This window comes from Papio anubis, chromosome 8 (assembly GCF_008728515.1).
Source record: "Papio anubis isolate 15944 chromosome 8, Panubis1.0, whole genome shotgun sequence".
NCBI lineage: Eukaryota > Metazoa > Chordata > Mammalia > Primates > Cercopithecidae > Papio > Papio anubis.
Genome location: NC_044983.1, coordinates 76,278,664 through 76,301,880, shown reverse-complemented (window position 1 = coordinate 76,301,880; position 23,217 = coordinate 76,278,664). Strand labels below are relative to the sequence as shown.

Sequence of the window (23,217 nt, the reverse complement as noted above, 5' to 3'; positions counted from 1 at the left end):
AGTGCAGTGGTGCCATCTCGGCTCATTGCAAGCTCCACCTCCCAGGTTCATGCCATTCTCCTGCCTGAGCCTTCCGAGTAGCGGGGACTACAGGTGTCTGCCACCACGCCTGGCTAATTTTTTGTATTTTTAGTAAAAACGGGGTTTCACCGTGTTAGCCAGGATAGTCTTGATCTCCTGACCTGGTGATCTGCCTGGCTTGGCCTCTCAAAGTGCTGGGATTACAGTCGTGAGCCACCACGCCTGGCCTGAACTTTCAGAAGTTTTTCCTACTTACACAGGAAATCAGGTGCTTATTTCTATCTGTGGTAGATGAACCTTCATAGAAATAACATACCAAGTAGGAAAAGAAACGTTAATGTTAGTGATGTGTCATATTGGAAATGCTTTTTTCTCTATATTTTTATAATAATTTTTAGTTGGCTCACTTTCCCATCAAATTTCAAGTAAATCCCAGTTCTGTAGTCTATGTGCTTGCTAACTCCTTATCATAAGCTCATGGGTTCGCTTGAAGTATGTGGAAAGTTGATTTTAATCAGCCTTCCTAATAATTCAAAACTAAAAAAAAAAAAGGAAAGAAGACAGATAGCCACTGAGCTCTTGACTAATAGAGGCCTATTAGTATTTGAAATATTTAGAACTTCATAATAGTGTAGAACTGGAAGATAGATTGAATAATTCCAACATAGTTGAATCAACATGCTATTACAGTAAGGTTGCCTATAAACTGCTGCTACACAACTATGACAACCTAAATGAGCTAAAAGTTATTAGCAGAGGTGGAAATTATGATTTATACCTGATAGCTATACAATCATTTTTAGCAATGCTTTCCACATTAAATATTAATTCCAGCATCCTAGGCTTATAAGCCATGTATATTGTTTTCAGGAGAAATGTTAAATAGGAGCTGCAATGCTTTGCCTTCTCTGGACTGTGGACTTCACTTGGCTTTTGCCTAAGCCCTGTTTGGCATTATTAACCTGTATTCATCCACCTCCTATTACAGGAAACTGGATATGCCCTGGCCAGTAGCCACCCAGCCAGGTTACTGATCTGCTGTTATGCCCAGTGGTAACCTTTGCATTGTGTTTCTAGCTGTATCAGATTCTTCTGCTCATTCCTTTGGGGAAGTCATGTTCCTTGGGCACGGAGTATACACATCTAGATGTGCAATTGTCCAGCCTGCGGATATTCAGTAAATAGATTTGATTTCATAGAGCTTAGATAGTTCCATTATGAACAAATGTTTTAAATGATAGAATTACCATTTTCTAGGGACAGGATACCTGTATTGAAAGTTCAAATTGATCAGTCATCAAATAAAAGCTGTATAAACTGACAGAAACATATATTGGTAACACAATTAAAATATAAATAAAAGGACACAGGAAATAGAGCCAGTAATGTTATATGTGTATGAGAATCCTCCAGAGGGCAACATAGGTGCTTCCATCCATTTCCCCAAATTTGGACATTCCAAGTGTCTTATGAAGAGCATTGACAAGCTTTGGAGCAAGGAATTCTGCCTAAAGCAATACTTTGTACATGGTAGGTATTACGGAATTGAGGCCTGCTTGAATTATATTATTGAAGATTATCTTCAATAATATACACACCCTAGAAAAGAGAACCATTATCTGGCTCATTGATTGAAACAATCGAATTTAAATGAGGACAAACCGGTTCACTTCTGGCCTGTGAAACAAAAGATAAATAGTATTTGAATTAGCACAAATACAGGCTGAACCATATGAAATTGCCATTTTTATAGACAAAAAGATTAATGAAGATTCACAATTTCATATGGCTTAACCTAGTAACATAGAACAGGTGTCAGTATAGAGATTAGAGTTTGAGTATATGAATTGAATTGAAATTGAATTATTCAAAACATTTTAGGTATATTATAAGAATACTATTTAAAGAAAACCCATAGAGATCCTTTTGAAAGCAAAACACTCTTTTTTAAATGAGTAGTTGGCCTATAATCCATATATTACGTTCTCATTAATGTGGACCCACCCCTATATATAAAGGAAATACTTTCCATTATAACACAATTTTAAATGTGTGATCTAAAAGGAATTGATCTTAGCTCACATATATATTTCAATTATAGGAAATTACATGTTTGTCTTAAATTAAAAACAAAGTGATAGGGATGATCATGCAAACAGCATTAGTCTGTAGTATAAAGACCCCATTGCGCCTCCGAAGAGGACAGGCCCGGCTGACTGGCCAAGTACTGTTAGAAAGTTACCAAAGTCTCCATGTTTATAAAATGGCAAAGTGACATCAACCCACAGGGGCAGTTTAAAATAGTGTATACATGTCATGAATGCTCAATAAATATTAGCTATTAGGAGAAGGAAGATGCAATTTTTTTTAAAAGATGGCAATTTTTTTTTTCTTTGAAACTAAATCTGGAACTTAAGCAGCTTAAAAGGGGATTGATTCAGTGGTCTATGTCACACATCAGTTTGTCCCCCTCTTCACCGTGTAAGACAGTGGAGGTATCAGCCCTGTCCCAGGTGTATCCAGAAGTGGCTGAAATCTACAGGCAGGTCCCAGACAGGCTGAAGGTGAAATAAACCAAAATTTAAAGTTATAATGAAAAACTCTGAATAACTCTCAGCCTAAAGCATCTCAGCAAATTAGCCCACTTGACTTGAGGCTTTCATTTCTCTGCCCAAGTAGAGCAGCTGCTCCTGAAGGGCAAGGCCATTACCCAGAGCCTAGGCCCCGCTGCCTTTGCAGTACATAAGCAGGGATGGCTCCACAGCTGCTTTCTGAGGGGAGACACATCCCCCCTTGCTCCTGGGGAACCCAATAGGGGTGGCTCTGTTAGGAATGATGTGAGTCTTCTCTCTTGGAAAAAACAAAAGTAAAATAGCTACAACTGTCACTTCTAGCCCATGTTTCAGTCTGTTGCCAACATAATAATGATACTATTTCAGGTAAGAGAAGCAGCGGAAATAAGAAGTGTGGTCTTTTTAAATCTGTTTTTTCTTTTAAAAAAAAGAAAAAAAGAAAAAAATCACCTTATTTTGCTTGCATTGTCAAATAAGAAAATGCTGAATTTGTTTTCTCCCAACTGCTCTCATGATATAACCGTTATCACCATGAAAATGTAGCTGGAAGTTCTTTACATTATTGGGGCTGAAGTGGATTTGAGGCTCCAAGCAGTAACATACTTAACCCCATCAGTAAGCCTGGAGTGACTCAAAGTGGACACAGACGTAAGAGTGAGAGGTGCAACTTTGATTAGTTTTCTTCTTGAGAATAACCATGACATTTATCAGGCAGACCGTTAACCTGAGAATGACCCAAATGACACAGGGCACTTCAACCCCATTAGCCTGGGCCCTGCCACCCCTGCACATACGACAGGCTCTGCTGGATGAGGTGCTCCCCGGGACCCCAGGAGTGACTGGTTGACAGCCTGCACAGACAGCAGCCCAGCTAAATGCACCCCAGCCAGCAGCTTCCTGAAACAATCAAGAGCCCTTTCCAGAGTTTGATAACCTTTCTTTGGCCATGACTGAGGAGCAAGCTCATACTTAGTGGGGTACAGAGAAGCAAGCAAGGACTTTGCCATCCCAGGGAGCTAGAAGAAAGAGGCTGGCTGCCCTGGGCAGGAGACAGGGTCTGGGGCACAGCCACCTCCCACTCCCTCATCTCCTCCTCCATGCACAGAGTACACACAAGTCCACACAGAGGCACTGACCCATACAGACACGGAGACCGACACACACACACAGAGATGCATATACAGATACAGGACCGAGATACACACACAGACACACACACAAGACACCAACCCACATAGATACAAACGCAGGGATACACATATACACACACAGAGGACCCAGACACACATAGCTGTGCACACAGATAGAGACACACACCCAGAACATCAACCCACATGAACACAAACACAGACACACACACATACACACAAGGCCCACACAGCTATGCAGAGACACACACCCAGGACACCAACCCACACAGACATAGACAGATATATACACACCCATACGCAGAGACACACAAAACACACACTATCCAAATAAATTCAGGAATTTGCTGTGTTCCCTCTGGTCTTTTTTCATCACATGCAGCCTCAGTGGCAGTCCCAGACGGGAGCTCTGAGAATTCAGGGGTAAACACTCAGGCTCTCCCACTGCACTCCCACAACACACTTCTGACACCAAATGTGTGGGAGTTTCCCCCATACATCAAGCAAGCAACCAGTTCTACAGGGGAGTGTCCTCCAGTTCAAATGTGACACTGTCTACCTGAAGAAGTGTCAGTCCCACAAGAATTCCCCACTTGTGATGCCAATCCCAAGCCCCAGGTTGTTTCAGGTTGTTTTACTGTGCTTCTGACCAATTGGCTATAAATCAGGGTTCCCAGGACACCCTCCTTGGGTTTGATTAATTTGCTAGAGCTGCTCACAGAACTCAGAGAAACTGACTTATATTTACCAGTTTATTATGAAGGTTATTATAAAGGATACAGATGAGGAGATGTGTAGGGCACAGCATGTGGGAAGGCGTGTGGCGTTTCTCTGCCCTTCCTGGGCTCACCACCCTCTGGGAACCTCCACATGTCCCACTGTCTGGAAGCTCTCCAAACCCTGTCCTTTTGGGTTTTATGGAGGCTTCGTATGTAGGCATGATTTATTAAATCATTGGCCACTGGTGATCAGCCCTTTTCCCCACCACCCCCAGAGGTTGGAGTGGGGGACGGTGCCCGAAAGTCCAACCCTCTAATCCTGCCTTGGTCTTTCCTGTGACCGGCACCATCCAGAAGCGACCTAGAAGCTACCAGCCACCAGTCATCTCATTAGCACACACAAAGACACCTATCACTGGAGATTCCAAGGATTTTAGGAGTTGTACAGCAGGAAACAGGGATGGAGGAAAACAAAATATCTGTTTCACAATATCACATGCACACAGAGGGCTTTCTGTTAGTTTAAGACTGGCCTTGTGACTCCTGGGAGAAAATGTTGGCTGCAATCAAAAGCACTAAACCTACAAAGCAAAAATGCCATCAAGGAATGTTGGAGATGCCTCCCTGAGCTGTGCTTTGCAGCCTGCTCACATCAAGAAGTCCAGCTAATCACACAGAATTGTTTTCAGGGGATTTGAAACTTATTATTTAATAATGTTATTGCTGACATTCTAGAGTTCACTGATGTGTCTATGAGCCTTTGTGAATATAGAAGAATTATCACAGACACTGGAACAAAATCCATTTTGCCTAGATAAGCCAACAATTTTTAGGGCCAGTAAAAAGAAAAAAAAAAAATCCTATGAATGATTTATTTAATACTTGAATTTGTGAGGAATTGTCTTCCAAAAGAGGAAACAAATAAATCACCAGGTCTAACAAGATGAAAGAGAGTGAGCAGAGGACAGCTGCAGAAGTTTTTCAGATACATGTTCTGTGCTTCCCCCTGCCACTCCTCCGGGACTGTCACCATCCTTACTTAATGCTAATTTGTCCACAAAACCTTGATTATGAACTTACCCCAAGGCTGGGCACAGTGGCTCATGCCTGTAATCCCAGCACTTTGGGAGGCTGAGGCAGGAGGATCACTTGAGTCCAGGAGTTTGAGACCAGCCTGGGCAACATAGTGAGACCCTCGTCTCTACAAAAACTTGAAAAATTAGCCGGGCATGGTGGCGTTTGCCTGTAGTCCCAGCCACTCAGGAGGCTGAGGCAGAAGGATCATTTGAGCCCTGGAAGTGGAAGCTACAGTGAGCCATGAGCACACCACAGCACGCCAGGCTGGGTGACAGAGCAAGACCCTGCCTCAACAAACAAAAACAAAACTTACCCTAAGCAAGGGTTTGTGCTAGAAGTTGGGAATAAAAAGATGCAAAACTAAGCCCTGATCTTCGCAGTGGGGAGGAGGAGGGAGCACATGCAGTCCAACAGCACAGCAGTCAGTACCTCTGGCCCTCGGCAGGTGGAAGGCGGCTTCCAGGAGCTTCCAGGAGCGGGATGGAGATGAGTACTAAGGGTGAGTAGAAGCAGGCCAGCGCAGGAAGAGAAGAAAGCTTGTTCCAAGCAGAGGGCACAGCTTATTCACAGGTATGGAGAGGAGAAAGTGAGTCTTCTTACGGAGAATTTTCATGAGTTGGAAGAGCTGCCCCGCAGAGGACTTGTCATGATGGGACCAAGCTTTCCAACCTCAGCTGAGCCTCAGTTGCTGCTTGATAGACTTTTGGTGTCCTGCTCCATTTTCTCTCCCAGGACTCATAACAGCAATTCCAGACCTTCAGCACGGCAATGTCCTCTCCACTCTCCACAGAGAAACTTACCTGCTTCTGAGGAGAGGCCTCCAGAGAGAAGCATCGACTTCCCCAGCCCCACACCTACAAGTGTGCTTACACCCAGCCCATCTCTGTTCTCACTCTGGGTAGAAGGGGTGGTGGTTCCTCCTTTTGTCTAAAGCTACTTCCATTGGAGCCCAGGACCCTTGTCATGCTGCCCCAGTAAAGACCTTGTCCATTCCTCATCCCTTCTTTCCTGTATCTTCAACCTCTTCATCCCTAGTAGCTCCTTCCTATCAGCATTTAAATATGCTAGAGTTCCTTTCATCTGAAGGACAGGAAAACTCTCTAACTTCTCAAAGAACCACATTTCCCTTCCCTTCCCTTCATGGCCAAGTGTCTTTAAGAGTCCTCTACAATGACTGCCTCTAATTTCTCAACCTCCCAGTTTCCATCCACCCTGCAACCCACAGCAGTCCACTTCCACTCCTGCTAGAGTCTCCACCCACTTCCTTGCTGCTAAGTTCAAGGGAATTAAGTTAAATTCCCTGTCTGTCCTCATCTGGCTTGATGTCTCTACATCAATGCTGTTAACCTGTTCTTCCTGAAATTCTCTTCCCTCTTGTATCTGTAATCACTTGACTCCTCTCCTCATTTCTTTCTTACCTCTCTGGTCCTGTTTGGCTCCTTTCATGTAAGTGGGGAGAAAACAGAAGCCTATTAATAGAGAAGGGCCAGTGGGAACAGGAGAGAGGAGGTCTTATTGAAGGAGGATAAAGACAGCACAGGTAGAGGCAGTGGCTTCAGAAAGCAAAACACCATGCTAACCTCCGTGTGAGACTGAAGCAAGAAGGTAAGAAAGGCAGAATGTGACAAAGGCCATGCCTAGAGGCCTCAATTCTCTGTATAATCTAGGAGGAAAGGGCGTCTGCTGCTTGGGTTGGCAGGAGCTGAGCCTTGCAGAGAGACGTGAAGATAAGGCAGAATCCTGGCTAGAAGCAGGCAGGTGTGGTGAGCGAAGGCGGGTGAAGGGCCTGCTGAGGTCATGTGTACAGGTAGGGTGCGTGCCGAGGATGGATCTGGCCGGCAGAGTCATTCGCTGTTTCCCATCAGCACTGAACACCCTGGGGTGGGACAGTAAAGAGCAGCCCAGGAGGATTCAGCCAGGGTTTGGTTCTTCTGGGCCAGTGGAGCAGAAGGCTCGCAAGGCCAGGGATTCAGGGATGCTAGTGAAGGGAGCACCCCGCTGAGCCACCAGTGGACCCGGCAGGAGGGAAACAGTAGCCAGAAGTAAGCTATTCTAGGTCAGAAGTACTAGCCTCTACTGCCTGGGAGGAAAGGAGAAATCCAGAGACTGGCTGTCCCTGGGAGATGGAGGAGCAGATGCAGTGACAGAGAGTGGAGCTAGACAGAAAAGGGGAGGGGGGAGTTGAAATGGGGCGATGGCAGGTGACCGCCAAAATCCAGGTGTGTGTTCATGCTGTGTTCTTGTTTAAATTCGTATTATGGAAGTTTCAAATCTACACAGATATAGAGAGAATGGTCTGATGATTCCCTCAGTACCCATTCCCTGGCTTCAACAGTTGTCAACATTTTGTCCATCTTACTTCATCTAATCATCCCCAACTCACACTTTTGAGGAAGGGGTTGTGGGAGGCTGCAGTATATTCATGCAAATCCAAGATTTCATGTTATTTCACCTATAAATACTTAAATAGGTAAAATTCAGGTTTTTAACCTGAGAGTGGTTCACTGAAATAACAGTTTTAGGTAAAAGAGGAGGAGGATAATAATAACTATTGAGTGTTTAGTATATGTCGGATATTTTACTCATCTTATTTAACTCTTCCAAACCCTCTAAGGTCTGTATTATTGTCATTCCCATTTTACAGATGAGGAATCAGAAGTTTTGTGAAGCTGCAAGATTTGCCTAAAAGCACTTAGCTAATAAATGGAGGTTTTGGGGATTTAAACTGCAGTCTGTCAGACTGCAGCGTCTTTTCTCTCCAACTCAGCACTCTGCTGAATGTTGGCTGGGGGCGGTGGGTTAAGGAGACAAAAGTTATGAAGTTAGGATATTGGCTACCTTCAGTACATCTCCTAGGATCATAATTCCAAGCAAGGTAAAAAATAAAGGCTGTAATTTATGTGCCAGAGTGTTTTATGAATATTAGGGGAGAGAGGTCCTGACAGGAAGGTCAATGCCTGAAATAGAAAAGAGAGAACAAGATAAGTGCATTGCCTGTGCCTCAAAGAACCAGGAGCTTTTGCATGTGGGTGAAGGGGGATGGTCTCCTAAGGGAGGCAGATGAAAGGCCCACACCCCACCTGACCTCACTGGGGGTACAGGGATGAGTAACTCCAGTGGAAAGGAGGAGTGACCTACCAGGGAGAGTCTGGGTATGGTAAAAGGGGAGAGGGCGAGGTCACGCGAGGGTCAATTTGCAATGGAACACGGGTCCAGTGGGCAGAGTGAGTGGGGAGAGAAGTTGTAGAGGGTTCATGAGGCAAGAACAGAAAGCAGGAGAAAGAGGGACAGGAGGGAGTCTTTTCAAAATTTAATGGAAATTAAAGCAACTGCCTAGCTTCATGCTACTCAAAGTGTGGACAATGGGCCAGTGCCAGTCTGCAAGCTCTTTGTTAGTCATTGGGCCAGGTACAGAAATGAAGAGGAAGGGGTGTAGAAATTTTCCACAGGCCATGGTTTTTTTGTATAGTATCGATCCGTGACATATTAAAAATGTCTTAAAAATGACCTTCGCCACAGATGGCTTCAGATGTACTGGTATATATTGCCTTATGTATTATGACATATTCACTCTAATTTTTCCATCTTGTTCGATCCAGGCCACTGAACACTTTATTGCAATAGGCAGCTTTCTAATCTTCCCTTTGATTTTTTTTCTTTTTCCATCAATTTTGATGAATACTGACTTCCCTATAGTCTTAAAAGAAGTAGAAGCTAAAATTAATTGGGAAGAGTTAACATTTACCACTTTTTCTACAAGATTTCTTTAAAATGGAAATGAAGTTCTGTGCTTTATCATATTTAATAGTTACTGAATCCAGTTTTCCAAACTCTTAGTAAAAGCTTTCTCAGAATTCCAAGATTGGGGATGATTATGCCTTTCCAGTAAAATATTTTATTTTCAGATATTATTCCTCATTTTAAGAATATTACAAGTTTTTAAAAGTGACTGAACTTGGTCTAGACAGCAGATTTCAATAGTTGCTAAGGAACTAGATTAGTGCTAATCTAAGGAATATATTATTCGTTTTTACTTCCATTTGTTACTACAGCACTTTAATTGCTGATAAATGTCTTTTATGGCTTTCCAAGGTGTAAAACATCTCTCCCTTAGCTAGTCATGGGAGACAGTGTTTATATGCATCCTCCAAGCAGGCAGTATTCAGGCACGAAGTGGCTCGAAAGAAGGAAAAGGCTTCTTGCAGCACAAACAATAGCTGGGTTTGTAAGCACAGGCCATAGCTGAGCGCTCAAGGACAGACCAGCCACACCCACCCATGCATGAGACCTGGCCGGGCTGCCTCTGCTGATGCTGTGCACTGCGCTGATTGCCTCTTCGTGTAGTAGATGATGTCATTCTGCAACCTGCTGCCACAGTCATCAGACAATCAATTCCTCAGATAAAAGATTGGTTGTCAAACCCAAGAAACTCATTTTCCACACGGCAGCCAAAATGAGCTTTTTGAAAAGCTAATCTGATAGCATCACCCCAACCTTACCCAACCTCTCCCAACCCCACTGCGCTTTAAACACTTCAGTGCTTCCCAGGGCCTTTAAGATAAGGATAAAGCCCTTATAGAGCATGGAAGGCTCTCCCTGAACTGCCCCTCCCAAGCACACTGCACTTCGTATTCAGTCTTCCCTTTCCTTTTTAAAGGAAGCCTTGCCCTGGCTCTTCCACTGCCCAAAAGTTCTTCCATCCTCTGAGGCAACACCCATACTCACTTCCAGTCTCAGCCCTGTTCTCCCGTTAGCTAGAAGTACCTAGGTTGGTCCTCATCCAATCAATAGTACTCTTCCTGGCATTTATCACATTTGTAAGTTTACATTTATTTGTGTGTGTGTTTGATTAAGGTCTAGTTCTCCAATAGACCAGAGCTGAAGAGGGTAGAAACTGTTCATTTTTATAAAGACTGTTAATTCTCCTATCTAGCACAGCCCCTACCACATAGTGCTCCAAGAGTGAGTACTGAAAGCATAAACTCTTAAACATGGAATCCAAACAAGCACTCTAGGCTTTTCTATTTGTGGACAGTCTGGCCAAGACTCATTATGTAATGAGCAGTGTCTTTGCCAAAGCACCGACTGGAAACTCTAGTGAGGAACCAGCAGCTGCTTCTCCATGAGCCAATTGCCAGCTCTTACAGAGTTATAGCAGTCTTTTCATTATCAAAAATAATATACCTGCCTTACAAAAGGAAAATCCACAACTGCTAGTGCTGGTGCTGAACAAGAAAAGCAAGTGAAGTCATCTAATGCTCTCCTCCCTCATGGGGGACACACACTATGGGTGTAGTCAGGAATTAGAAGGTTAGTAAGAGCTGACATAACATGAATTCTGACTGTGGCTGAGGCTCATGCTGGTGCTCATGTACTTTCTCATTTAACCCTCTCAACAAGTCTATGTTTATCCTTCTTTTACAGATAAGGAAAGAGGGAGTTTAAGTAATTTGCCCAAGGTCACACAGGTAGCAATGCAGAGAGTGGATCTGAAGCCACATTATCTAACTCATTCTGGAGCCTACACTCTTAGTCATTACTGTTGCTGCCTCTCCTGGAGAGGTCCAGAACACAGCCTCAGCAGAAATCCAGGAAGGTCCATACTCATAGACTGAATAGTATCTCTGCATGGAGGGGCAGTGTCCCTTTTAATGTAATACGGTTGAAATGAGACTTTACTCCACTAAAAACAGCTGAACAGCCTGCCTTCCATTTCCTCACTTTCCTTACATTTCCCATTTTCACTCATTTCTTAAATACAGATTGATTACCTCACTCCCGGGTTCATGAATGTTCCGTCGATTCACTTTGCTTATAGGCATACAACAAACCACTCAGCCTGGCACACACACCCCCGTGGTCTGGCTCAGGCTCTGCCCACATTTCCACCACATCCGTCACGTAGGACCCTTGAGTGGTCTCCCAGCAAGCCCAGGGCTTACCGGCTTCCTTGATGTGTTTCTCCCGTCTTGAAATCCTACTTTGTATATCATCTCTTCGTGTTTAATTACAAGGATTTGAATTTACCAGTTAATCAGTAATTAGATAGTAGTGTACCAAAAGAAGTTAAACAAAGATAAAAACAAAAACACAACTTAGCACAAGGCCATATCATCTGGTAATGTTTCATGTAGCATGATTAAAATATTCCCTGAGAAATACAGGTAACTGAGTCATTAGTGATGTATTCCTTTTACTTTGTTGTGGTTGTTAGTGATTTCCAGTGCCAGCAGGAAACTTAAAGGAAATCCAAATCCAAAAACACTCTGATTATACTAATTATTCCTTTTTTCATTCTTCATTGTAAATCTCTTTATGATGCTCAATAATTATTTTGAAATGTGGTAGATTTTTGCAATACAAAATGTATATTTTACAATGATGCATTCTGTATTGTCATATTTTTAAAAACACATAAATCAGTATTTGAGTTAATTATCAATTAGACCTCTAAAGCAAAATGTTCACCTTAGGTGTGGAAAATCAAGAGATACAAAGCAGATTGAGAGATGGGTGAAAAGATCCCTGAAACCAAGATGTAGAAGAGGGAAAAAGGTTGTTTAGCAAGTCATTGCAGGAACCTGGAGAGGGGCGAGGGGACCCTCTCCTTACCAAATCATGTCATCCCGCTGTACCAGGTGCACGGGCCTCCTATCCTGGTTCTTAAACCTTTGTTAGTAAGGGAATAAAAGCAGACTGGCTGTTGGAAAGAGAAGTCAGCAGCCCTCCTAATTCAGTCTTGGAAGAGGTGTGGGCAGCAGCCAGCTCAGATGTCCCCCACTCTGGGTGATCCTGGAGCTGGGCTCTGGGAAGAGCAGATAGTTGGAGGAGCCCCAAGGTGGATTAGTGGATATGCAGCAAGCCCCATTTTATCCCTTCTGTGACCAGCATTACATGGGGAGATTGAGCCAACAAAACACTCAGAATTACCTGAAGGTGCTTTGCATTCTTTCCCTGGTGCGATTTCAAGAGGCTTTGTCTGTTTAAAAAAATGGCTTTACCTTTACTCCCAAGTACAGGGATCTTGTAAACTGTGAATACTGTAAAATCTTTAAATGGTATGCCAAATGAATGAACAGTTTTTCCCCCTAAGTGTATGAGATTGTCTTGAAAACTTCTGTATGGAGTGAATTGTGCACTCTTTTTTTTTTGAGACAGAGTTCGGCCTCAAGGCTTCAGGCTGGAGGCAGTGGCCGGATCTCGCCTCACTGCAAGCTCCGGGCCTGGTTACGCCTATTCTCCTGCCTCAGCCTCTCCCCAGTAGCTGGGACTACAGGTGCCCACCACCTTGTCCCTGGCTATTGTATTTTAGAGACGGGTTGCAATGGCAGACAGATGGTCTCTCATCTCCTGATTCCTGCGGATCCCGCCTGCCTCGGCCCGCCAAAGTGCTGGGATTACAGGTTTGAGCCACCGTGCCCCAGCGCATTGTGACTCTGTTTGTTTACAAAAGTATTTTAATAGTCATCTCTGAAACAAGTAATTTGTCTTTTGATAGAACAGTCCTATATGTATATATATATGTGTTGAGAAGCACTATTGAAGAAAATTTCAAAGATTTCAGTCTCTTGGTACCTTCGATTGAAAGAATAGGTTTTGTTTAATAATTTAGTATCATGGGTGGACTTCAGAGAGCCAAACTGTAACAATTTTTGTAACTTCATGATGAAATTAATTGAGCAGACCCCCCCACCCATAATTGGGAACTATTTGTTTTTTTCTCCAGTTTAAGAATTTATCTTCCCACTGTTTTGTGAAGCAGTGCTATGAAGTTTCTATCTCTAAGAGTTCATTGCTTTTACAAATCAGGTAGCACACCTGTGAATGAAAGCCACATTTGTCAAAGTGACAATTCATTTGTGGATATGGCTTATTAATCCTCTGTTGGGCTTCTTCAGCTGTTCTCTAATTTGAAAATGTTCATCTCTCAGGAGGTGGTACAATTTATTTGATTTCATCATACGACACAAACTTTTGCCTCTCAATTTTACCTCCTTTATTGAAATAAGCTTAAAAGAAGTTGACTCCAGTCACCATGATCATAATCTTATGAACCTTTATTCAGGGTTAACTGGCCAAAATTAATGAACCAGAGCAACCTCTTCATCTCAGTGAATCATTGCCAGTGGCTCTTCACTTTAACAACATGGTAACTATTCCCATGACCTACTCTTTTTATAGTAAGTAGTTTTTAAAAACTTTTTTTAAAGCTCGGGAGCTCAAACACCCCTAGTTGCACTTCTTCTCCAGCCTCTTCCCTTCTCAGTAAATGGCTCTAGTTAGTGCTCCAGCCAACACCTGACAGCCTTCCTCGCTCCCTTTTGCTCATCTCCCACGTCCAAGTGCATCAGCCAGTCTTGCTGGGTCTCCAGCCACTGTCCCCACCCTAGTCCAAGCTCTCCTGGACTCCTAGCAGTCATCTCCTAAGTAGCCTCCCTGCTTCTATTCTACCTTCCCTAAAATCCATTCTCCATATAGCAGCTCAGCTAATTAATTATATTACAGATATTCATCATATTACTTCACTAGGCCTGCTTAAAGCCTCCCAGGGACTTTCTATTTCACTTAGAATAAAATCAAAACACCTTCCATGGCCACCAGACCCCATCTGACCAGCTCTGCACTGCTCTCCCCTTCTCACACGGTAAGATCAACCTTTAAACATTCCTGCACATTCCCACTGCCATGCCTTTCCACAGGCTGCTGCCTCAGCTTGGGGTGCACTTCCCTGCCCCTCAGGACAGACTCTCCCCCACGTTCACAGTTCACCTCAGACGTCACCGCCTCAGAGAAACATCTGGCCACCTTAGATGCAGCCCCCACAGGCAGGCACTGTCACGTTAGCCTGTGTATTCACTTCATAGCCCTTGTCACTATCCGAAATGATTTTGTTCTTTCTAGCTTGTTTGTTTACTGATAAGCGTGTTGCTTCCTACCATCCTCTAGGCTCCATGAAAGCAAGAACCTTGTCTGCTGTTCACCTCATATCACTCATGGCTAGAACAGGGTCTAGCCCACAGCACACTCTCAATGAACAGTTGTTAGATGAAGTATGGGTGATGGAATCCTTGTCTTCCTAATACTGTATGACTTTGAAACACTTCACTTCCTGGACTTCAGCTTCCTCATCTGTAAAATAAAGCTAACAGAGCATCGGTTGTTCATGGGGATAAGTTAATAGAGTAAACGCGTGACAGCATATGGTACTTTGTGTAGCCCACAGCAGATGCAGAGTGAACAGTCACCAATGTCCCTTCCTGTTTTACAGGAAATCTTCAGAGGAACTAGACATGGACAAGGTGACAGCAGCAATGGTACTAACCAGCTTGTCGACTAGCCCTTTGGTTCGAAGTCCTCCCGTGCGACCAAACGGTAAGCCCAGGATGTGGGGCTTAGGGAAGGGCCCCTTGACACCAAGAGCAGGGCCTCTCTTTGAGGCGTCTCATTCCTGTCAAACGCTATGAACCACTGACCCTCAGCCATTAGCAGGAAGCAAAGGGAAACATGGAAGAAATCGAGGCCCCCAGAGCTGTCAGCCTCCTCTTCATTTTCCCAGGGAGCCCACTGCTTAGTTCACCCATCCCTCCATTCAACTCACTTTTATTGAGCTCCTTTATTTTCTGCCTTGCTAGGACATGTCTTTGCAGTACTTGTGTCCCTTTTTTTCCCAGGTAAATGAAGACTGAGCTAATGAATTACTTTCCCTAGCATTATTTCTGTTTGACTGGGGAGGCAGTTGGATCAAAGAACTCTGAGATTATTTTTTAAAAACATTATCTCAGACTCCTTAATCAAATAGAATTATCTAGTCCATTCATTTATTCCATACACATTTATCAGGTACCATGCTAGAAGAATTGAATACCTCATTGAAAAAGTATCCACACTCCTAGGTAGTATACTGTCTCTTTGGGGAAGAAAGACCATCAATCATAGCCATATGAATAACTAGCATTTATTGAGCATTACTATGTGTCAGTAAACAAGTACTATGCTTGCCTTATCTCCTGTAATTCCCACAGCAATTCTATGAGATATTATCATCACTAGTTTACAGATGAGTAAACTAAGGCTCATAGGGATTAACTGGCAGAACTGAAATTCTCCATGTCTTTTTGATTCCAGATTTATTCTCTTAATCGTGATACGATTTTGTCTTATATAATCCAACACAGTAAATAAGGAGGTCAGGCAGTAGGAGGTGAAGTTGGAGAGACTGGCAGACCTTTCAGGAGGGGTCATTTATGCCTGGCTAGGAGTTTGGACTTTATGCTGAGGCTATGGGAGCACCATTAAAGTGATTCTAGCCCTGCAAAGTTATGATTAGGTTTATCAACCAAAAGGAAAAGAAAAGACCTTGGTGGTCACAGTGGAGGTGAATAGGACATAATCAAGAAATGTGAAGAATGCAGAATCAAGAGTATTTGGTGCTGGACAGAGAGAGTGAGCAGGAGGGTGGGTCAAGGATGACTTCCAGGCAGTTGGTGTGCTTCAGCAAGGGCAGGACATTCACTGGGGTAGGTGAATAACACACAGGAAGAGATGTATTGGCAAATGTTTGGTCAAGAGCTGAAGTTGCTGAAGAAGACAATAGGAAACATGTTTAATAGGCAGTGCCTGAGGATCATTCAAGGGGCAACATCTGGTAGAGATTTGGGTGTATCTTGGGAGAGAGATCTGGGCTGAAGGTACAGAATTAGAAGGCAACATTTTGAAGCCATGAGAGTAGATGAGGTCACCATGAGAGAGTTATGTAAAAGCAAAGTGAGAAGAGAAGATGGCTAAGGAGGGAAGCAGTGAAGCTCACCATCATGCAAGGAATTGGCAGTGGGAAAAGCGCCCAGGAAGACCCTGACGGGTGACCAGATAGGTAGAGGAAGACCAGGAGAGTGTGGTTTCATGGAAACCAAGGGAAAAGCATGTTTTAAGGAGAAGTGTCTGATGCTTCAGAAGGTCATGCATTAAAAAGACTGAATATTGCATCAAGAAGGTGGTCACTGGTGGCTTTGTCAAGAGCACTCCCCAGGGAAGAAAGCCAGATTGCAGATTGCAGTTCACTGAAATGTAATGCACTGAGACCACTGAAAGAGACTTCTGATCAGTGAAAACCTTCTCTCAAAAACCAGCGTGGTCAATTATGAGATTGAGAGATGGTTCACACCCAATTTGGTTTTAGATGTGAGGTGTTAAAATAAATTCGTTGAACATATATTCAATCCTCACCAAAACTTACTCCAATCCCATTATAAGGGGGAAAGAATGATCAAGATGCTAGGAATTCAAATTAATGTCATGAATCAGTATTGCCCAGCAACATTATGATTCACCAAGCTGGGATAACACCTCTTCTTTTTTTTTTCTTTTTTTTTTTTTTTGAGATGGAGTCTTGCTCCATCACCGAGGCTGGAGTGCAGTGGCACTATCTTGGCTCACTGCAACCTCTACCTTCTGGGTTCAAGCGATTGTCATGCCTCAGTCTCCCAAGTAGCTGAGATTAGTGGCATGTGCCACCACACCCAGCTAATTTTTGTATTTTTAGTAGGGTTTCACCATGTTGGTCAGGCTAGTCCCAAACTCCTGACATCAGGTGATCCGCCTGCCTCGGCCTCCCAAAGTGCTGGGATTACAGGCGGGAGCCACCTCACCCAGCCGACACCTCCTCTTTATGTAGCACCAGACGAGTTGTTCTTGAAATGGGCCTGACTACTCCCATTCAGTGACCTGACTGCTCTTCTGGGGGTCTCTAGCAAATAGGTATTCAGATTTACCTTTCTCACTTTGGCAATGCTAAAAAAAGATTATAGTAAAGGCAAAACTGTAGCCAGGTGTGGTAGCACATGCCTGTAGTCCTGGCCCAGGACTTTGGGGTTGCATTGAGCTATGATGGTGCCACTGCACTTCAGCCTGGGTGACAGAGAAAGACTCCAACTCTAAAAAATAAAAAATACGAAAACCCTGGAAAACCCCCAAAACATATTCTAAGAAAAAGGAATTGCAGAATGTCATGGAATCCTTAAAGGAAAAAAAAAAAAAAAGTGTATTTTAAAGTAATCATTATTTTTACCATTGGCTTCTTTTTTAAATTGAGAACATTTTTAGTGTTCCTTTGTACTTAAAGGTCAGAATTAAAATAAACCTTTTGGTTCTTCAATGCAAACTTTTGTTAGCATAGTAATAAAGTAATTCAGTGCTCATTTATGGTTTAAAAAATAACTACTCAACTAATAACCCCAAATTGTCTGCTGTCTCTCATTTAGTCTGTAAGAAAAAGCAAATTCTTAAATAGAGAAAGCAATTTATGATAATGAAGGCACTTTTTCAGGAAAAAAAGATTTTCTCTAGAATTATTGCACATCAGTGAGTTTTTTGAAACTGTTGTGATCATTTTCTATGCCTAAAAAGGATCATTCTGTCAGGAAGTGGGTCTGCAAAGAGGGTAAGAGTCCAGCAGTGCCTGTCTCCATTCCTGACAAACAGTGGTTTAATATAAGGAGGCTCTGTCCCCTAAGAATATTATAAATCAGACCTGACTTTTTTCTGAAAAAAAACTTTACTATATCACTTATAATCCTTCTGACTAAATAGTGTTTCTAAAGGAAATGCCATTCACAAATCAGTAAGCAAATTCGCTTTTAGCATTGACATGAAACCATGTAACCACACTGTAATAATAGTTGATTCTCAAAATAAATTCAGTGCCTCATACTTAACATGATTATACATCTAGCACCATTAGCTTTATTTTATTTTACAAATGCATACTACAGTATATTTATAAGCCACCCAGGGCCTGCCAAGGGAGTTTTTCACACCAAGTAAAATCATCAAGCCTTATATTATGCTCTTCTTGAACTCCTGTTGTACTAAATGGAGCTTTCTTATTTACAACAGGCAACTCTAGTCTGGTGAGTGCATCAGTCTCTGTGTAGACTGCAGGGAGTGAGATGCTAATTTGGTTTTGTTGATGCTGGCAAAGCATGAGACTGCATAAATGACCATTTCATTCTAAAAGAACCTAGCTGTAATGAGATGGGTAGTTTCTCCTATTTCAATTTACAGTTTCACTCCTCTAACTTAACTTTTTGCTTGACATAGTTGAGGAATATGCTAGAAATCTATAATTAGGTAAAGGTAGTTATGAAATTTCCCCATGAATGCTAATCTACCATTTGTCTTCACTTCATTACTAATTACACAGACATTAACAGTATTTTTTTAATGAGGCATTTGGGGATGTTTTTTCCTTGTAATTAGAACATAGTTTTAATATATTCAAAATGCACATAAATATGGAGGAGAAATTATCCAAAAAGAAAGTAGAATTTATACAAATGCTAATTAAGGTTGTGCATCTTGAAGAGTAAAGCAAATCTTCAGTGATTAAAAGAGCACCCAGAAGACATTCTTTTTTTTTTTTTTTTGAGACAGAGTCTCACTCTGTTGCCCAGGCTGGAGTGCAGTGGCATGATCTTGGCTCACTGCAGCCTCCGCCTCCCAGGTTCCAGTGATCCTCCTGCCTTAGCACCCCCTAATAGCTGGAATTACAGGCACACACCACCATGCCCAGCTAATTTTTGTATTTTTAGTAGAGACGGGGTTTCGCCATATTAGCCAGGCTGGCAGAAGACATTCTAACTGGGCAGAAATCTCTCCACATTAGCGAACATTTCATAATGCTTTCCACCACAAATGAAAAGGTAATATCCAATAGCAGTCTTAAAGTAATTATTGCCAATAAATTCTTATCCTATCCCAGCTTTGCCAGAAAGAATGGAGGTTGTTTACAGCCCAGGGACTGCATGCACTGAGGAAAGAGGTCCAACCAGCAGGCCACCTTGGGCCTGGGCTCACCAGGGATACTTACCAGTCACATAGCAAGTCACTTTGCTTCCTGCTGCCTCAGAGTCCTCATCTATAAAACTGGGATGATAATCCTTATTCTGAAGGACAGATGTTGTGAGAATGCTTGAGACTGTGCCAATAAGCTTTGTAAAATGTAAAACACTCACAAAATGTAAAGCATTACTATTTGTTGTAATAAGCAGAATGGAAATGGGCTTTAGATAACTATACAGAAATTATTTCTCTTAGATTCTTAAGTGTTAGACTAACTTCCTATAAATGTATTCTAAGAATCACAGTCCTATAAGAACCTCCCACCCCCCATTTTTTTTTTTTTGAAACAGGATCTCACTCTTTCACCTAGGCTAGAGTGCAGTGACTCAGTCACAGCTCATTGCAGCCTCAAACCCCTGGGCTCAAGTAATCCTCCCTCCTCAGCCTCCAGAGTAGCTGAGACTACAGGTGCATGCCACCATGCCAGGCTAATTCTTTCATTTTTTCTGTACAGACAGGGTCTCACTATGTAACCCAGGCTGGCCTCGAATTCCTGGCCTCAAGTGATCCTCCTACCTCAGCATCTCAGAATGCTAGGATAAGAGAAGTGAGCCACTGCCCTCAGCTAAGAAATCCGTTTTTTAAAAAATGTTGAAATTAGAGGGGTTGGGATGAGAGGGAACTCTGTGACCAAACCATTCAGAAGAATACTGCAAATGCTATTCCTGTCTTAGAAATACTGCAGTCAATAAACCCAGAGCTCCCCAAACTCAGTGAACAAGAAAATCTTTTTTTTTCCATATAATCCCCACTATGATCCCAAGGAATTTGTGTTGCACAATACAAAAACACATCAGAAAACTCTTAGAAAAACCTATTATCATGAGGTTAAAAAAATTAAATGTTTATAAACTACAGTGTGGCTTTTGGGAGGCGGTGTATAAATAGAGCTAAAACTTACATACCCAGCTGTTGCAGATGATTGAGAGGGCTGGAATGGTTTCACTGGTGTAGAACCAAGGCTCCCACTTCCCCACTGAACCATGCCTGGGCACGCAGGGGTCCTGGCACTGACTGTGTTTGTGTGCACGCAGAGAGCCTCAGCGGATCCTGGAAGGAGGGCGGCTGCGTGCCTTCCAGCACCAGCAGCAGCGGCTACTGGAGCTGGAGCGCCCCCAGCGACCAGTCCAACCCGTCCACACCGTCGCCGCCGCTCTCGGCTGACAGCTTCAAGCCCTTCCGTAGCCCCGCGCAGCCAGACGACGGCATCGATGAGGCGGAGGCCAGCAACCTGCTCTTCGACGAGCCCATTCCCAGGAAAAGAAAGGTTGGTGGTCAACCATGCGTTCAGTTTCCTGAAGGTGCTTTCTGTCCCCTCTGAAGGGCCAGTGTGAGCTTAACCTTGGACCTACACCCGCTTTCTGTGGAAAGCAGCAGCTTACGTTCCTCTTTAATGTTGTTGAAGTTTGAATAGAAATTGTTATGGTGACAATTAAAAAATGACATATACTGGTAAGTTTCCGGAAAGTATATACGCGCCTGTCGCATCCTCTGGTTATAAATTGCTGACCTGGGAGTTACCAGTATTTGTAAGTTAGAAAATTGGACCTCAGGCTTGCTTCGGTATGAACTCACCCTCTTCATGGGATTTATTTTTTTCATATGTAAAATATAATTAATATCTTTTCCTCTTTTCTCCCTCAATCAGCCCTGAAGGGTTATTGGGAAAAATATTTTGTATCTCATTTTTATGCAGTTATCTGTGAAATATACATAAAAGCTGAGATATAAACAAACTTCCATTCTTACATCCTAGAGATTATATATTAACTAAATAAAAAGTGAAGAATAGCCAGGCACAGTGGCTCACACCTGTAGTCCCACTGCTTTGGGAGACAGAGGCAGGAAGATTGCTTGAGACCAGGAGTTGGAGACCAGCCTGTGCAACATAGCAAGACCCTGTCTCTACTAAAAAAATTTAAATTTAAAAAAAAAATTAGCTTAGTGTAGTGGCATGCACCTGTAGTCTCATCTACTCAGGAGGCTGAGGTGGGAGGATCGCTTTAGTCCAAGAGTTCAAGACTGCAGTGAGCTGTGATCTGGCCACTGCACTCCAGTCTGGGCAACAGAGTGAGACCCTGTTGCTTTAAACAAAACAAAAAGGAGTAGAAGAAAAAAAAGACATCTAATTAATTGATTTAGCAAATTAATTGATTACACATTTGTTTAATCCTCCCGGCAGTCCTGTATAGTGAGTTTTGCATTTCCATCTTGATATGAGGAAACTGAGGATCAGGGAGATTGATTGTACATTTAACTGGCCCCCGTCAGGCAGGTTAGAAAGGGACAGAGCCACCATTCCAGCCCAGATCTGCCTGAGCCTCAAGTTCATATTCTTTTCATTCTCTTCAGGTACATTTAAGTTATGTTTGGTCATCATTTTTCAAAAACATTTCCATTTCACAGAATGAAGCAAAACTACCACTATACTACCACTAAATCTAGAAGACATTTGGCATTATTTTTTAAATCACCACATAAAACTGTTGTTGTATGTATTGGTTTTTAAATTTAGTATTGGTAGCTTCATTATTAAATGGCTGTTCACAAACAAAAATCCAATATAAAGCCCTGAGGATTGCAGTGCAAACTTTTTTCCTCCCCCAGTTCATTTCAAAGAGGAAAACAAAGAGATGGCATTGATCCAACAATGCCTTCCCTCCCTGCATCTCTCAGCATCATTCCACATGTGTAACAGTGGAGGTGATATGGGCACTGTCTCTGGGTGTGTACATGTGAAAAAGGCTGACATTTTTATCCAGAAAAAAGGATATTAATGTAGACCCCTGACCTTCCCAGAGGCAGTGGCCTGAAGAGTTGCTGTTTCATACCAGTGTGTCATGCAAAGGGGCTGGAGTTGTTCTGGCACCCTGTGGGTCCCCAGGGACACTGGGTCTTCACTTGACCAGTAGGGGAGAGAGGCTGGCACTTGTATCAGTGGGTACCTGCAGGCAGGACAGTGGTAGGAACCTGAAGTCTTTTCCTGTTACTTTAAGCTTCACAGACTTTCTCCCTAGAGTTTTCTGAGTGTGTAGTTCGAACACCTAACAGGCATGGCCCAGGATTGTGACAGAGGACTCAGAGCACAGGGAACCCCAATGTTATTTAAGGCACATTAATGAAAGCCTGTCACACCCTTCCATTTCTAATGTAGCCACTGAGCCAAAATTCACACTCTTGCATCACAATTAGACTGCACTTGTTAGCCCCATATGGAAGGTCTACAGGCTTTAACTAAATTAAGGTATAGTCAAGTCACCAAAGGAAAAGGAAAAAAGCTTCCTTTTTTATATTTTTTATTTTTTTAATTTTTATTATATATATTTGTTTTTATTGAATGAGCATAGGCCCACTCCAGAAGAAGCTAGATAGTAGGAAGGAATGAACGAGTAAGAATAGTGTTTATCCTTCTTTCTTTATGACTTCTCCCTCTATTCAGACTTTAGATGTCCCCAAAGTGAGACCAATAGGATGCTGATTGTAGCCACTAATGTTTAATGCATGGATTTTACATAGACCAAGTTGTTACTTTGGCCTTTTGAACTTAAAGTTACTTGGAATGGTGAAAATAACAAGAAGGTGAGGCTGATACTATTCTTTTTTAAATTCATTAGGTGAACCAATATTTATTGAGCACATATCAGGCAAAATACTTATTCCCCTGAGAATAAGGCATAGTTTTTTCCTTCAAGGTGTCGAAAGTTGGGTGGCTGGAAATTGATGTGTAAAGAGGCAATAATTACAAGTGATAAATGCAGTGTTCGTGATGTGACAGAACACAGT

The 23,217-nt window shown here is 42.7% G+C and overlaps 1 protein-coding gene across 1 annotated transcript in view; it reads left to right on the top strand.

The window, feature by feature from the left end:
• ZNF704 (zinc finger protein 704) overlaps positions 1–23,217 on the top strand; it is a 251,592-nt gene that overhangs the window by 180,034 nt on the left and 48,341 nt on the right. Inside the window, exons 3-4 of the mRNA XM_003902903.4 lie at positions 14,807–14,910; positions 20,469–20,701. Coding sequence (XP_003902952.2) covers positions 14,807–14,910; positions 20,469–20,701 — 337 coding nt within the window. The remainder of the gene's footprint in view (positions 1–14,806; positions 14,911–20,468; positions 20,702–23,217) is intronic.